Genomic DNA, 17,499 nt, shown 5'->3' with positions numbered 1-17,499 from the left:
ATTACGGTTTGTCGGTTGCGTGCCCCAGACCAATGCGTAAACGGTGTCAACGTCCTAAGGCAAACACCCAAAGAGACGGATGCACGGGGTACAATGGTAGCGGGACATCCGTTTCCGCTGCGTTCATGCCGGATATGCAAATAACGGTACCGACAATATCATGATCGTGAAAACCAGAAAGAGAGCGGTGGCCATTACTTAAAGCACAATCCACTGCAATCCTCAGTAACCACAAGGCCTACAGCTCCTGTGACTACTGACTAACAACATCTGAGATGACATCAAGGGTTCCAGTCACCCGCCAGCGCAAACCGCGCTTCAGCGAGGCAGAACTGACAGTGCTCATAGAGCACATTGTGGACAATGCGGGGCTGCTGTTCAGTGCAGATCAGAGGCGCAGCACACAGCAGAAGCGTAAGGGGATCTGGTCAGTGGCTGCACAGAACTGCACAGCTGTTGGTGTCACGGTACGCACGGTGCATGACTGCCACAAGCGATGGGATGATCTGCGGCTGCAGGTCAGGAACCTGCTGGCAGCACACGGGCAACACTGCAATGTCACAGGAGGGGGACCACATTACCCACTGAAAATGCAGACATGGTAGGGGAGGTGCAGCAGCATCACGGACCTTGTTGGAATTGAGGGTGTCAGAGGAGCTGAGGTGGAAGTACCCACAGCTGATGATGCGGGTAAGTACACAGAGTGCAAAGACATGACAGTGAATGAAGGAAGACCAGCAACCCCCCCACCATTGGGCCCACCACACCCGCACCCCCATATCCTCCCCCAGCCAGGTCCATATAGGCACACAACACACCCACCATTGGGCATACCACAACCAGCAGAGACCAGCCAGGTCCACATAGGCACACACACCCACCATTGGGCCCATCACCTCCAGCACCCCCTCACCACCCCCCTTCCCAGCCAGGTCCACATAGGCGCACAACACACCCACCATTGGGCCCAGCACACCCTCACCCTCCAGTCAGGTCCACATAGGCACAAAACACACCCAGCATTGGGCCCTCCACACCCAGCACACCCTCACCTCCCAAGCCAGGTCCACATAGGTACACAACACACCCACCATTGGGCCCACCACACCCAGCACACACACCCCAGCCAGGTCCACAAAGGCACACAACAAACCCACCATTGGGCCCACACACCCAGCACACCCTCACCCCCTTGGCCCCCCAGCCAGATCCACATAGGCACACAACACACCCACCATTGGGCCCACCACACCCAGCACCCCCATGTGACAACACCACCTGGAGATCCAGATGGCGTGCAACTCAGAGCAAGCCCTGATCCACATGCCTCAGTGCAGCACCCATCAATGAGTGTACTTGCAAGTGGATGAAGCATGAGAAGTGTGATGCGTGTGACTGGCCCATACACATCCTGTCACAACACTAATGGCATACCCTACAATCCACCACAGGTACATCGACCGACAGTGACGGGGAAGAACAGCCGGCGTCAAGGGGGACAGCACGAGAACGTTGCACGACGCAACCCCAGCAAGCCACAGCCAGCACCTTCGCCAGCCATGCTTCCGCCACGGTGCAGGTGCACGACACCACATACACCATCATCCCTGCTGCGCCTGCAGAACACCATGCAGCACCATCCAATCCCCCGGCAGCCAGCTCCAGTGCCGCCACAATTCCCCGGCCCCGATAAGCGACAATGAGAGTGGCAGCCTACACAGTGCACACGTAAAGCATGGAGCTGATGAGGCCACAAATGGCAATGAGGTGGGCAACACCACGCCTAATCAGTTGGGCGCATTCAGCCCCATTGGAATTCACAGTCTGATATGCTCATCTACACCTTCGCACCAAGAACTCACTACCCGGCTAGAGCGCATAGAACAGCGCCAGAATACCCTCACACAACTTGTGGAGCAACAGCTGCAGGAGGCAAGGCTCCAACGGGAGGAAGCACGACTGCAGCGAGAGAGAACTGTCACCTCCGTGCTTTGCCTCTCGCATGCTATTGGGCGATTTGCAACAACTAACATGGTGTTGTCACAGAGGGAAACAACATCATGTCTAACATTGCCGAGGCAATGTTGGTTGTCCAGCAGGCCCACGTGGGCCGTGTGCCACCACCTAAGCCCACTGTGCCCTCCACCAGCAGCACTTCTACAAGCTCAGTGGCCAGCAGCCCCCGGAGGCGATCCTCACGGCAGGCAGGATCAACAGGAAAGGACGGCCATGGGCCCAAACGTGGCAGGAAATAGGCCGTACATTGTGGGACTTGAACTCACTCAAGTCGTGATGGTGTTTGGGTTGTCGGTGGGTACGGTGGGGAGGGGTAGGTGGCGGTGACGGTGGGGGTGGGCCTTGAAGGGGTTAGCTAGTTGGGGCCTGGTCGGGCGGTGGGTACATTGGGGAGGTGGGGCGGGCCGTGAAGGGGTTAGCTAGTTGGGACCTGGTCGGGGGTGGGTACGTTGGGGAGGTGGGGGTGGGCCTTGAAGGGGTTAGCTAGTTGGGGCCTGGTCAGAGGGTGGGCATGTTGGGGAGGTGGGGGTGTGCCTTGAAGGGCTTAGCTAGTTGGGGCTTGGTCAGCGGGTGGGTACGTTGGGGAGGTGGGAGTGGGCGTGTGTGGACTTAATTCATGTAATCAACCTTTTTGACCAGTACATTAGAAAATACACTGGTGTGCAAATGTGAAAGACGAGTGGACACTGTTATTTTGTGTCTGAATAATTCATTTACTGTAGTGCTATGACATGAAGTGCTGCATGTGTGCATTTAGTATATCAGAGGAAATTGCGTATGAGTGCTTCACGTGCATGTTGTCCATCTATGGCACCCCGGCCTGGTAGTGCTCCCATCCCTTCATCATTGTCATCATCATCTTCATCCTCATCCTCATCTGCTGGCACAAAGTCCGGGGGTAGTGCAATGCTCCTGCGTGTGCAGCATCGCACATGCAATAACTATTTTTCCGGCTGTACTGCAATGCGCCACCTGGCCTTCAGCAGTTGAAAGGTCTGCTCTATCACGCCACGTGTCCGTATGTGTGCCCGGTTGTAGGCGTCCTCATGCCTGTTCCGTGGCCGTCGCATGGGCGTCATAAGCCATGGCGTGAGTGCGTATCCGGCATCACCTGCATGGCAGTGATAGTGAGGGCAAATGTTACTTTGTGTGGTATTCATATGCAGTCCACAGATGCACTTTCAGGTATTCAGATGTTTGACTCATCTATTGTTCACACTTGGATCACATTAACACGATGAGTCCTGTAATGTGTACATTTGTGGAGTGATGTCAGGCAGGTACATGGTGCAATCATCGCTAGGGACTTGTGTTCAGATGTGGTGGATGTCCCATGCATTGTAAGATGAGGGGCGAATTTGCATCAAGCACACACAGAAAACTGAGGAGTTGTGACCACTGTGCAGGGTACAAGATGCACCCATCGTGTGCATGGGAGTGGCACATGTGAATTGGGGGTGGGAAGTACACACATCCTCATGTTGACATTGCATGTTGTGCCACCCCATGGCTGGGGTACACATGACGATGGCAGGGCATGTTTGGCCCTCACATGGCACGGTGAAATTTTCAAGTCGCATTGGTGAGCTGTGTGGAATCTGGTGCTCATCTCCCCCGCCCCCCCCCCAATTACACAAGGCTCATGCATTGCCAGGTCTACTCACCCAACTGCCTGGGACACTGTGGCCCTTGACTGTTCCCCCCCCCACTCCCCAAATTACACAGGGCTCATGAATTGCCAGGTCTACTCACCCAACTGCCTGGGACACTGTGGCCACTGACTGTTCCCCTCCCCAATTACACAGGGCTCATGCATTGCCAGGTCTACTCACCCAACTGCCTGGGACACTGTGGCCCTTAACTGTTCTTCCCCCACCCCACAATTACACAGGGCTCATGCTTTGCCACGTCTACTCACCCAACAGTCATGTGCCTTGACCAGCATGACACTCCATGTACTGTGGCAATGTGGAATTCCGCAATACCATCGAGTCGTGTGTGGACCCCGGAAATCGTGCACAGCAATGCGTGATGATTTGTTGGGCATCGCAGACCATCAGGACGTTCAGTGAGTGGAACTGCTTCCGATTGCGATACACCGCCTCAATTGCATATCTGACAGTCAATTCCACATGCGTGTAATCTAATGCGCCTATGCAATTGGGCATGCCGGCAATGGCATGGAAGGCCACTTTGGTGGCATCGATCTTGGCAGTCGTACCGGGTAGGGCAATGTATTCTGACGCATGGTGCAGCCGCGCATCCAGTACCTGGATGAGTATCATTGCAAAACAGGGTTGTGACGACCCGTGCAACTCCCCAACAGCATGCTGAAAGGTTCCAGTGGCGAGGAAATGCAGTACAGAGACTATTTTCAGCAGGGTGAGGATTGCAGTAAGGATGCCAATGCGGCTGCTTATGTCCTCTTTAATGAGGGTGACGATTGGCATGATGGAGGCCCTGTCAAGCCGGTACAAGGTATGGATTTGTCCTGGAGTGAAGTTCCAGGGTGAAGCCCTAATGCGGGGTATTGCTGGCTGCCTGCGGGGTGGTACCTGCTGCACATTGATGTTTGGGATGGCAACCGGGTTCCTGACTTGCTTCCTGAGCCTACGCCGCCTTTTCCTCTGCCTCAGTGCTGCTTCAATCTCCACTGCTGCTTGCAGGTTCCCTAGGCCAATTGTTGCTAGGGCGGCTGACAGCATGGTTGTGTTGGCTTGGTTGTGGGTGTTGGCCTTTTGTAGGCTCCCAGCTGGCCAGATTGTGCACACCTGGGGCTTGTTGCAGCTAACGTGCCACTGTTTAATGCCATGTCCGCGGTGCCAGCGGTACCGGCACGGTGTACACAGTGTTACCGCCATGATCATGCCTGTGTTTCCATGTCTGTGCTACCGGTAATGTGCCCGGTATTGCACGTTGCCGGTGATTGGGGGTACGCCGCCGACTAGTCTCGCTGGTTCCGTGCATGGTGATACCGGGTGCGTTGTGGCCGTGGGATCGATTTTGGAGTGATGGTGTTACCACAATCGCGACTCTTAATGAGCTGATCCGGTAAACGGTGCCGGTACGGTTTTAACGGCACCGGTCAATCTGGACCGGCTAACTTGTAATGAGAGCCTATGTCTTCTTTATCCATGTCGACATCAGGTGGCAGCTACTTGTCAAAGGGGTCATTTCAAGCTGCGGACACTACGCAAGGTTTTTCCTTTTATTCCTGTTAAATCTCAAGCCCCTGTAGTCTCCTCTCTGGCATTCAGTGGAATTGGTTATTGTAATGCGCTTTATTTGGCTGCACCATACTATTTGCTCCACCGTCTCAAGCTGCTGCAAAACATGGCTGCTAGAACGGTTCTTCGCCCCCCACATGGTGACCATATGACTCCCAATCTTCAGCAGCTCCACTGGCTCCCAGTTGAGCAATGTGTGAGGTTTAAGTCTCTGTGCTTGGTACACAGAGCCTTTTACAAAAAAGGGGCAGTATATCTTCAGGTGAAGTCTTGCCCTTATGTTCCCCCGAGAGCACTGCGCTCCCAGTCTTTTTTGACTATCTCAGTTCCTAGGTGTAGGCTCTTTCGGGTTGGAGGCTGTGCTTTCTCGGTGGCTGAAGCGTGATTTTGGAATTCTCTTCCTCTTCCCCTGCATGCTATTGAGGTCTAGTTTTCTTTCCAGCGGGCCTTGAAAACATTTCTTTTTTAGTTTCTTGTGGGTACTCAGCCAGTGCGTACATTGCTTAGGGTATAGCTCAATGATGTCTTTACAAGTGTCGATAACATAACATAATACCTTAACCCCTAACAAAACACTTGGCCCGATGGTTTTTGTAATGGGTTTTATAGGACTTTTCAGCCATGGCTGCTACAGCCCATGAGCAAATTATTTAATGTAATTAAAGACAGGGGTGCAGTTTCTCAGGATATGGGTCTCTCCTCTACATCATTACTTCTCAAGCTAAGGAACGACCCCACCGAATGCAGGAGCTATCGTCCCATCTCATTACTTAAAGGCGATGCAAAAATATATGCAAAGATCTTAGCCAGATGGTTGGAGGAAATATTACCCAAAATAATTCACCCTCATCAGGTCGGTTTTATAATGGGTCGCCACACGCAGGATAATAGTAGGCAGGTGGTTAATGTCATAGACTAGGGTAAAATAACTGGCCAGTGGTTTTCGATAGCAGCTCTTGATGCCAGACACACATTTGATAGTATGGACTGGGGGGTTTCCTGAGGCTGACACTGGAAGCCTTTGGGTGTGGCCCAGGATTTATTTGTATGGTTATGACGAATTTCCAAATCCTGTCTATGAAAATTGTCCTTAATGGGAGTTTTTTGGCACCAATCAAAATTAGAAGAGGAACTCGGCAGCGTTGCCCACTTTCCCCCAACATTTTTGCCATGGCTATGGAACCCCTGGCATGTGTTAATAGACGGGATGTGGGTATAACAGGGTTCTTGGGTATGGTGAGTTTACACTAGCTGGCATTGTACGCCAATAATGTCATGCTATTTCTCTGTAACAATGCCCAATTGTTGCTGCAGGCAATGATGATTTTGCAGGACTTTGCGGGGGTCTTGGGATTTAAAATGAATTATGTTAATTCAAAGGCACTTAACATTTCTGAGAAATTGGAGGAGGTGAAGGATCCGCATGGAAGATATCCACTGGTTTGGGAAACTAAGGAATTATAATACTTTGGGATGATTTTGACGGCAGAATATAAAGAATTTTACACAGCAAATATTCCTCCATCCCTGGGGGAGACAGACAGGAGACCTTACAAGGTGAGACATGCAGGACCTATTCTGGTTTGCCCGTATTACAGCAGTCAAGATGATGCTGCTACCCACAGGCTGTTGTACGCGGGCAGCTCTCTCCCGGTGGACATACCACCAATGATGTTGAAAACTTTACAAAAACAACCAGGGGGGTTCCCGTCCGCTCTCCAGTAATGGGGGATTTGGGAGTCCATGACACCTGGAGATATGTATTGGTGGCACAGTTACCTCCTATGTTGGAATGGCCCACTGCTGATGCTAAGAAAGGGTGGTGTAAACTTGAAGAGGGGGCTACTTCTATCCCACTGCAATCTTTACCTTTCTTAGACATCTCGGCGAGGGGGCTACTAGAGGCCACCAAATGTTCACTCAGACATTGAAATCGGCATTACAACAGAAGAGGCTGGCTCTTGGGTTGGGACCCTTTAGTCTGTTGAGATATAATTCAGATTTGGGGCCAGGATGGTGTAGCATATTCTTGGATTGTTGGGGTGATCATCCTAAGTTAATATTGGCAGACTTTTATGAGGAAGGTTCCCCGCCCACGTTTGAGGACTGAAAATCGAAATGCTTTGTAGGAGAAAGGGAGAGGGTTCATTTCATTCAAATTAGGCATTGGAATTCACACAGGGCCGTCAAGGCGGCTGGGAAAAGATCCCCATCGGGTTTAGAGTTAACTATGAAAGATGGAGCTACTCAGAAGAGTGCTTTGAGGCTTTACTGCCTTCGGACACACCAGTCCCAGAGGATACGTTGCCATACATGGGTCGATGGTAAAGAGACCTGGGGATCGCTAGCTATGATGAAGAGTGGGGCCAAATTTGGTGGAGGACTCACAAAGCATCGAGTTTGTGCAGCCATTAAGGAATCCACTAATAAAATATGTTTCAGATGGTATTTGACCCTGCAGCGCCTCCACAGAATCCATCAACAATCCTTGCTGTTATGCTGGCGGAAGTGTGGGGGGGCAGAGACTTGGGCCATATCTGGTGGTCCTGCCAGAAAGCCCAATTGTTCTCGAAAGATACTGGGTCATATAAAGGAAGTAACAGCGTTACAGCTACCAATCTTGCCGGTGATGATACTCCTCGGACGATGGTGGAGGAGACATATCCCGCAAAGCGGGGCACGGGCGACGCTTATTACGCACATACTCACTGAAGCCAAAATGGTCACTGCACATAGATGGACGATGTAGGAGGGCATATGGCAATTCCAGACCTGAGAGGGCAGGAAGAAGGCAAAAGTACAAAATGTGCAAAGGAGAGGCGCATATCTTGCAGCATAGCCAAAATTGTATGGTACTCTTTATGCAATAAAATGCAAAAGCGCACGAGTAAAAAGTGAAAAACAGGGTCGAAAAATACCCGCTGCCGCTGTCCACCCTGGACACATTGTAATTGCAGCCACAAAATTCCCAAGGAAAATGTTATAAGGGTACCAAGTATCCTAACTTCACTTCACTTTAAGGTGATGTGTGCAGATTCAAAAATATAAGAAATCCGCTAAGGGAGACAAAGAGGGTCATTACAAGTTTGTGGGTATACTGGCGGTAAATCTGCCCTCAGGATACTGGCAAACTGTATTACCGTTACCGGCACTCTGTCCAGTGGAATGTCCACCAGATTCCAAGTGCCAGTTGATGGTGTAACTCCCCATTACATGAAGTCCCTTATGACTCCATGGGGGAGTTTTCTGGTATTACAGACACGGTATTACCGGCACCTGTAATACCGGCTAGTTATGCCAGTAAAGTGACAGAATTACCTCCAGCTTTTAGCTTTCAACTTTACAGACTGAGTGAAAAAGAGAACACCAAAAGGCTTTAATTTTCTTAAAATGAGCCTTGCGTTATCACTTGCAAAATGTCACACTGCGTGTTATAGTTGCCCATCAAAAATTAAGAAAGCTCTAAATTCACAGGGTTTCCCAGGAATGAGTTTTGATCGATGCAAAGGGCTATGTGTTGTTTGTCTTGAACATTTGGGTGGTTTGTTGTCAAATACAGCAGAAGATTTCCTGGCTCTTTATTGGAAGACCATTAGACTGGGGTAAAAAGTAGGGAACGCTGTATGCTCTTGTCCTTAAACAAATCCACCAATGGCTATCAAGAACATGGAGGGGGCTGTAGATTGTACTATTTGAAACGTATTCCATACAACATCAACCCTTATGTTTATGAGGAGGTTGCTCCTCTGCAGCTTCCTTTACTTACACGTAGTATCAGGCTCTCTATATCCACCAAATTACATTCAGCAGCCTCTTACAGCAGTGTTGGAGGTAACCTGGAGGGATTTTATTTCTAAATTGATAACTTGTGACAAGTGGTGCAATTTCTACAACATATGTCATCTCTCTCACCTGCTCATAGTAAAACTCGCTCCTCTCCATTTCATTCTCCTCTTCATTTAGAGTCAACCTCCACTGTAGTTCCGACATCTTGGATGATTGCAACACAGCTGCTAAATTGACGCAGAATTCATCATCTGACAAGAGACAGGGCAGAGGAACATAGGAATTAAACAAATTGGAAATAATCAAGCCTGATCCAGCGATACATGATGAGAAGCATAAAACCGGACCACCATCAAGCAGCACCTATTATCAGCTGCGCCCTGGGTGCTCGGTGGGGAATACAGGGCCAGATAGACCAGGAAGAAAAGACCAATATAAGGAGGGAAGTAGGATGTGTGGGTTATTCAGGTGATTTAAGAGGTGGTGGATACACCAAGAGACCAGCAGGAGGGAGGAAGAAGCGTCAGAGTGTGGAAGTCAGAGTAGAGAGCAGTGATGTGGAGGAGGGAGTAGTGACGTGGAGGAGGGAGTAGCGATGTGGAGGAGGGAGTAGGAGTGGGGAGGTGGGAGAAGTAGTGTGGAGGTGGGAGAAGTAGTGTGGAGGGGGGAATGGTAGTAAGTATGAGGGAGGACTGATATCAAAGGGTGGAAACAAGACCTAGAAAGTGCAAAAGATAGTGAAGGTTCAGGAGAGAGAAGAGAGGTAAGGAGGGAGAAGTAGAGAGCGAGTGTAGAGAGAGGAAAATAGAAGGGAGTGAAGAGAGCGAGCATTTGAGGTAACATTGAATCTTACATGGTGTCTGTTGAGATCGATTTCTAGAATTTTGCGCTGCTTTACAGATTTTGGGAAACTACCCTAGTTAAAGTGAACAGGGAACTCTGAGAGGATAGCCACAACCGAACCAAGGTAAACATGTAGGGCAGTCAGGGAAGTGTGAGTGGGGTCAGGGGCCCTCAATGAGTTCACACAATACAATTTAGACCAGTAAGTATAAAAATACAGTTATTTATTCTATGCCTTCTATTATACACTGAAAAATGAAACTAACAGTGAGATTATCGCACAAAACCCAATAATAAACATATATACATTCACCATAGGCTCATAAATGCATTCAAATGACTTATTCCACAAAATAATCTAGTAAATGATGGCACCAGTTCACAAGTGAATTCCCCAACTTAAGAAGTCCAATCCCTAAAAAGAATGTGCCTAAACCAAAAAGTCACAGGAGCCACAACGCTTCTGTCCAGAATAAAGTCTCTGAAGGTAAATTCTAATATACCTGTGTTGGTGTAGTTCAAAGAAGATATGGTGTAGTTCAAAGAAGATATTCAACAATGTTACTAAGTTAAGCAATTGCGTTCTTATCATTCCGAAAACACTACCCAGGTTCGACAACCAAAAGGCAGCGGAATGGAAGGTTAGAAGACAAAGGGACTTATTCCCAATGTTATCCTATTCAGGACAGAGGGGGGAACAGATGCACTGTGTTTACTGTACTTTGTGGGTCTGCTGTAGGTCACTGAAGTTGGCGTTCGTGCCGTTGGTTGCAACGAGAGGTGCTGATCAATAAAACAAGGGGGAGTCGAGTGCTCACCAACTATTAATGGGTTATGCACGAGCAGTATTCTTTAACACAAAGGGGACAGGGGTGGGCAGTCCAACAGCGGGCTACGACCAGTGATAATGCTCAATAACCGTGATGCATTAGAAAATGTCTCACAACGATAAAAAGACTGGTTCCATCCATAAACAGGTGTGTAGAGTTACCTAGTGGTTCGTCAGATGGATCTGTGATTAAACAATGTCTTATCCAAAAACAGGAAGACAGAAGGACAGAGAAGATTCTAGCTGTCCCTGCCTCTCATACAGGATGTAGCTAATATGTGCTGGTGCACCGCCTGTATATCAGTGGATAGAATACAAACAAAATAGAAACGTTTCTCATATTTTCTTAGGTCGGAGGGCCATGGTTATACAGTTCTCACAGCATAACCTTTGTGAAATCGGAATGACCATTTCATCAAGCCTTATTTAGTTAAGAACTGAAGAGATAAAGATAGAGCACCCAGTAGGTGTTTGTGGCAATTCAAAACTTGATTCTAGATCTCTATGACAAAGATAGATAAAAATAATAGCTAAAGGGTAATTAAATGGCTGTGAAGACCGAACCAAGGGGATGACCAGTATAGTATCTAGGTCTCCCTAAGATTATTGCGTAGTATGTGACGGGAATGTTCCAACCAGCACCACGGTTTGTCAACCAGTTTACCACCTTCTTCAGGACATTCTTCTTTTTTAATAAGAGGCTTATATACATAAATAAAGTGGCATTTTCATAGTTAGCCACGTCACTTCTATACCGAGAGGTTTGGTACAGTCTCACCTCCGATTGCTTTAAAAAGACATAGTTTTGAACCAGGTCACAAATCTACCTGGCACCCAAGTGTTTGGTGAGGTTGAAGAGAAGTTGTCTCAATAGTTTTTTCTGCGACGTCTGAAATAATGACAGGCGCGAGCGAAACCGAAAAAAAGAAAACCGATGCATACATGGGTCGTCTACGTCACAGAAGTCACAGAAAAAACTTTCTTTTTGGACATTTGACGAGCACCTTTAATTTTAGTTTGTTAGGCAGGGAACTTCCCTCATAACAGTAGGGCTAGATAGAAGTTTTCTTTTAATTTTAATAAACACCCTTGAAACATGTCATTAGTCCAACTCCTTCTGGTTCGCCACAGTGCACATTAAAAAAGAATGTGAAAATGGTAAAAATGCATCTGCTGGCACCAGCTTGTCTTTAGGCACATATAAAAGTAACCAAAAATTCCAGCAGTAAAAAAGGTAGGGTGATACAAAAGTATATGCATGGCACTGCATTTTAAAATACTGTGTGCAATGTTAAAACGTCACAAAAATGCAAAAGGGAATTATAGTTTCCCAGTAATGATAGTCCGAAGGACTGATCAGTTCCCCATAACAAATGAACAAAAGGAAAGTGAACTGAAGCTGACGGCTTTACTTCACCTCAAAAAGTCAGAATAGATTCAAAAACAGAGCAAAAGGAAAGGGGCTCCATCGAAACTACAGAGGGAAAGTTCCAAAAGATATCTTTACCACCAGTGTCTCAAAGGCACAGTTCACAAATCAATTTAGGGCACTAACAACTGGCTAGAATAGGGACAGTTAGGAAGTGCTGGTTGAAGGTTAGAGAAATAAAGCCAAGTGCTTTTAGTTTGTCACTGCAGGTCATCTAGCGATTAGTATACTGAGGGTGAACAATTGCTAGCACAGACCTGGGGATAAGAACATCTGGGCTAGGGAGGATGTGCGTACAGGCGAGAGAAAGAAGGTTGGACTTAGGGCCCATTGAATCATCAATTAAAAACCCTTGAACCGCCTCTGAGAGTTGGACTGTTTCTTGTGCCATCTGTAAAACTACATAGTATATTTACTTTGAATGCCACAAATATAAGCTGTGAGCATGTTCCGTGCCTTTGCTTAAAAAAAAGTGAGGGAGGGAGTGGGTTGCCGACAAGGGGGCCGGGAAATGCCACAAGCCACATCATACGTGGCATGAGGAAAATCTTCTGGCTACCCCCATCATGCCATTTAAGTGGTGCAGGTACTCACTACATGGGGCTGTCATGGAGACTATTCCTTTGAGGGATCCTTTAAGAGATGAAGTATCTCTCCAAAGATTACCCCCCATTCCAGTGTATGTTTTCCCTCATGACAAGAGTTCCCCATCATCTGTCACCTACATTTCAGAAATAACCCTCTAGACCCGGATGGGAAATAGGAAGGAGTATGAGCAGGATGGAAGCGGAACAGCGAAAAGTGGAGGATGTAGGAGGGTAGAATTTTTTTTTAATGATTTCTTGTGCATTTGTAAGGCGCTTATACATCAAAAAGTTGTGTTTCAAAGCACCCACAGGTCAAACCGGGAGGGTACAAGGGAACAAAGGCGAGCAGAATAAAACTGATGAACAAGAAAGAGGCGGTCTTACTAGGCCTTGTGAACATTCGAAAACGTGCAAGTGCAGAGAGAGAGAGAGAGAGAGAGAAGGGACAAGAGAAGCGGGTGAAGTGCTAGGAGTTCCACAGAGGGAAATGCCAGGGAGTCAGTTGTGAGCATTTACAAATACTGCATCATTTACAAATACAAAAACGTTTTATTTCTCACTGTGGCAGCCTTCGCTTGGAATCTCCTGGACTCCCTCAGGGTTGGTGGAGCCCAGGAGACTCCACGCGAAAGCTGCCACAGTGAGAAGCACTGCGGCATTTCAAAACATCTGTGTTGTGTTTCTGCCTGCAGCGGCTTTCCCTTTGGGGCTCGTGGGCTCCCCCCGTGGAGCCCGAGAGCCCCAAAGCGAAAGCTGCTGCAGGCACAAACAACACGGCATGGAAACACAACCGCGTTGTAACCCCGGAGACCCAAAGTGATAGCCACGGCAGGTAGCAACACAACGCGGTTGTGTTTCAAAAACGCTGCGGTTTTTCTTTCTAAGTTTCTCAGGCTCCTCTGGCTCGGAGGAGCGCGAGAAACTTAGAAAGAAAAACCACAGCGTTTTTAAACACAACAACGTTGTATCTATGTTTGCGGTAGCTTCAGCTTGGAGCCCATGGGGCTCCAAGCTGAAGCTACTCCAAACATAGATAAAAAGTTTTAAAAGCTGCGGTTTTATTTCTACGTTTTCCGGGCTCCTCGAGCCCGGAAAACTTAGAAAAAAAAACGCAGCTAGTGCTTATTTTAATTAAAGAAATCAGCACTTACCGAGATGCAGCTGCAGCTTTCCTGCCTGCAGTCTCTGGTCTGTCCACTGAGTCCGGCACAAATGAAGCAAAAGCCACCCAGTGGTAGCTTTTGTTTACTACAGCTGGCTGGCTTTTGCTTCATTAGTGCCGCAAAGGCAAGCACAGGCGGCATCCATTTCACAAAAGGGATGCCCCCTAGTGCTTCCCATTGTAAAGTTTGAGCTTCATTTGCTCAATACTTTACATAGGGACTTTAAAAAAATATATTTTTTTAGATATTTTTTTATTATTGCCATCTTTTTGGCCAATAATATTTCTGACCGAACCATTCCTTTAAGTGAATGCTAGAGATAACTAGGTAAGGGGTGATCAACTGCCAATACAATAAGTGCAGGCCTGTGATATCACACAGGCCAGTAGGTGCCCAAAGGCATGTGCTGGGAGAGGGCGGAAGGCTGGGGGCGATTGGGCAGAAGGCCAGGACCCAGAAGGACACATAAGGGCCCAGGCCACCAATCTCAGCGACTGTAGGGTTTTAGCAAGGGAGAGAGAGGGGGAATGAGGAGGTGAAGAGGAAAGTCTTGAAGAGCTTCTGGAATTTGAGGAGATCCGGCTCAAGGCAGAGAGGAAGGGGGAGGCTGTTCGAGAAGAGGGAGCAAGCCGAGGAAAGAGATTGACCACCAGCTTGCTGCTTAGAAAAGCGCTTGACATGCAGAGAGTTGGAGCCGGAGAAGCGTAAAGATCTGGAGGGAGAGTATTTGGTGAGAGCAAGTTGTAGATAGAGTGGTCCTCGGCTCCAGACAGCCTTATGGATAATGCAGAGGGATTTGAATTTGATCCCTGCGGCAACCGGGAGCCAGTGGAGAGACTTTGGGGCTGGAGAGATACAGTCCCTGGGCTTGAGGCCAAGGATAAGTCTTGCAGCACTATTCTGGATAAGCTGGATGGGGCGGAGAGAGGAAGAGGGTAAATTAAGGAAGAGGTGGTTGCAGTAGTTCGGCCTAGAGAGTACCAGAGCACTCAAGACATTGAGCTTCAGGGGAAAAGCGAGGAAAGGAAGGATACCTCTGAGGAGATGAAGTTGAAAATGGGCCTTCTTTGCGAGGTCAAGGATGTGAGGGAGAAAAGAGGCAGGGGAATCCAAGATGACCCTCAGGTTTCTGGCTTCAGACGCACGAAAAGAGGGAGAGCCCATAGAAGGTGGCCAGAGTGAAGGGAAGAGATAGGGAGTAGGAGTCCCAATAGGAAGAATCTTAGTCTTTCTGGCATTGAGGCAGAGATCATTAGAGGTACACCAGGACTAGACAGTTGATAGCCAGTCAGGAAGTAGTGGGAGGATCAGAGGGACATTTGAAGAAGAGTTGGATGTCATCATCATAACACTGGAAGTGAGGGGGGAAAGTGGAAATAAGGTGAGCAAGCGGAGAAAGATAGACATTAAAGAGCCAGTGCGAGAGGTTTGAACCCTGGGTACGCCACAGGTGGAGAAAGAGGTGGAAGAGGAGAAAGAGCCCAGGATAACCTGGGAGGGATGGTCAGTGAGGAAGGAGGTCAGCCAGTCCAGTGCCCGCTTTGAGATACCAAGAGTATCATGGAGCTGTTTTATGACGATGGAGTGGTTGACCGTATCAAATGCAGAGGAGACATCAAGTAGAATACAAACAGCGGGAGAGTTGGAGTCAACAGATCCGAGCAGTTCTTCACAGGTGTTCAGAAGAGCAGTTTCTGTGACTCTGGATGCTCAGAATCCAGATTGATGGTCGTTTAGGCAACCTATGAGTTCAGTGTGCTGGGTCGGTTGGGGGAAGACCAGGAGTTTCCCAACGTAGAGAGTGATAGAGATGGGGCAGTAGTTAGCCGGACACGAGGGGTTGGCTGAAGGCTTTTTCAGGAGGGGGCGCACAAGATAGTGCTTGAGGGAGGAGGGGAAGACCCAGTAGCAAGTGAGTGATTGCTGCAATCAGCAAGTGCAGGGGCAAGCAAGACTATTTTGTCCTTAATAGTTCTGGAAGAACAAGGGGGAGACCTGTTTGGATGAGACCTTCATAGAGCGGACAACCCTAGTGAACTCGTCCGATGTGATAGGAGAGATAGGATGAGGTAAGTTGGGAGGACAGTGGTGGCAGAGAGAAGAGTAGAGGGGAGGAAGGAAGAGTGCTCAGGATGTCCTGAGTTTTTGCAGTGAAGTGGGTGGCCAATGCAGAGCAGAGGGCCTGAGAGGGAAGAGGCGAGGTGGAGACTGCTGATGGATTGGCTAGTTCCTTGCAGGAGAAGGCCAGAGGACAAGGCCTGCACTCCTCTTTGCAGCTCTTCGCTGCTCGAAGTCTGCCGTTTACCACGGACTCTTGCTGGAATCACAAGGTAAGGAGTCCCGCACTCCGGAACTACCCCACACACTCGCAAAAAGGCGAGACCGTCTACGCACACGTACTCTGCCTAGCGTATTGGTCACTCTGCCCATCCCCACAAGTGCACGCAATGCACGACTACAGTCGAGAACCTTACCTACAACTAACCGAAAGGCCACCTCCCCAGTACTGCATCTATACCACAAACTAATCCACACAACGAAGCTGACCCCACTTATCAAGCACCACCGTGAGCCATTTGCATTGGATACAATGTCTAAGACTCTTGCTAATGTGTCACTCACACGTATGAATGAAATTACCGCTATTTGCAATTCTTCTACCACTGCCTTGCTACCTAATGATGCAAATGCCACTTTATCTGTGTCTATGACCCCAGAAAACATGCCCCCCACTGGTTCGAATGAAATTACCGCTATTTGCAATTCTTCTACCACTGCCTTGCTACCTAATGATGCAAATGCCACTTTATCTGTGTCTATGACCCCAGAAAACATGCCCCCCACTGGTTTGAATGAAATTACCGCTATTTGCAATTCTTCTACCACTGCCTTGCTACCTAATGATGCAAATGCCACTTTATCTGTGTCTATGACCCCAGAAAACATGCCCCCCACTGGTTTGAATGAAATTACCGCTATTTGCAATTCTTCTACCACTGCCTTGCTACCTAATGATGCAAATGCCACTTTATCTGTGTCTATGACCCCAGGAAACATGCCTCCCACCGGTTCGGATAGGCCACCCCCGACCATCAATGTCACCCCTGAACCGCACCTCAAATGTGCCCTCATCAACGCCCGCTCCATCAATGCGCATGCACTAGACATCCACAACCTTATTACCACCCTAGATCTAGATCTTCTAATGGTCACCGAAACTTGGCTAAATGAAGCCTCAGGCCCCGCCCTATCCCTCGCTCTCCCACCCGGCTATGCCATCACGAGACAAGATCGCATGACCACTGGAGGCGGTGTCGCACTCATAGCCAAAGACTCAATCACCATCAGAAGGGCTGACAAAACTATCAACAATAACAGCGACTACCTTCAATTAAAACTCACCATCTCGCACCAATGCACCATCACCCTACACCTCATCTATCGACCACCAGGCCCCCTAGGAGACTTCCAGGCCTCCATCACCCACCCCCTGGCGGACAACCTCAAAAAGTCATCCAAAGCCATTCTCCTTGGAGACATCAACCTTGGCCTGAATGACGCCAAAGACCCTACAGCCAAAGCACTTGACACAGCTCTAGCCACCCTAGGATTCATCAAC

General features: G+C 48.6%; 1 protein-coding gene across 2 annotated transcripts in view; it reads right to left on the bottom strand.

Annotated features, from left to right (window-relative positions):
* The window catches only part of ZFYVE26 (zinc finger FYVE-type containing 26), a 1,501,667-nt gene that overhangs the window by 402,655 nt on the left and 1,081,513 nt on the right, over positions 1-17,499 (bottom strand). For both annotated transcript variants that reach the window (XM_069638726.1, XM_069638727.1), the window contains one exon: positions 9,156-9,280. In XM_069638726.1, the coding sequence (XP_069494827.1) occupies positions 9,156-9,280 (125 nt within the window). The remainder of the gene's footprint in view (positions 1-9,155; positions 9,281-17,499) is intronic.

This window comes from Ambystoma mexicanum, chromosome 14 (genome assembly GCF_040938575.1).
Source record: "Ambystoma mexicanum isolate Mex_15411 chromosome 14, UKY_AmexF1_1, whole genome shotgun sequence".
NCBI classification, from domain to species: Eukaryota; Metazoa; Chordata; class Amphibia; order Caudata; family Ambystomatidae; genus Ambystoma; species Ambystoma mexicanum.
This window is presented reverse-complemented; position numbering and strand designations above follow the sequence as displayed.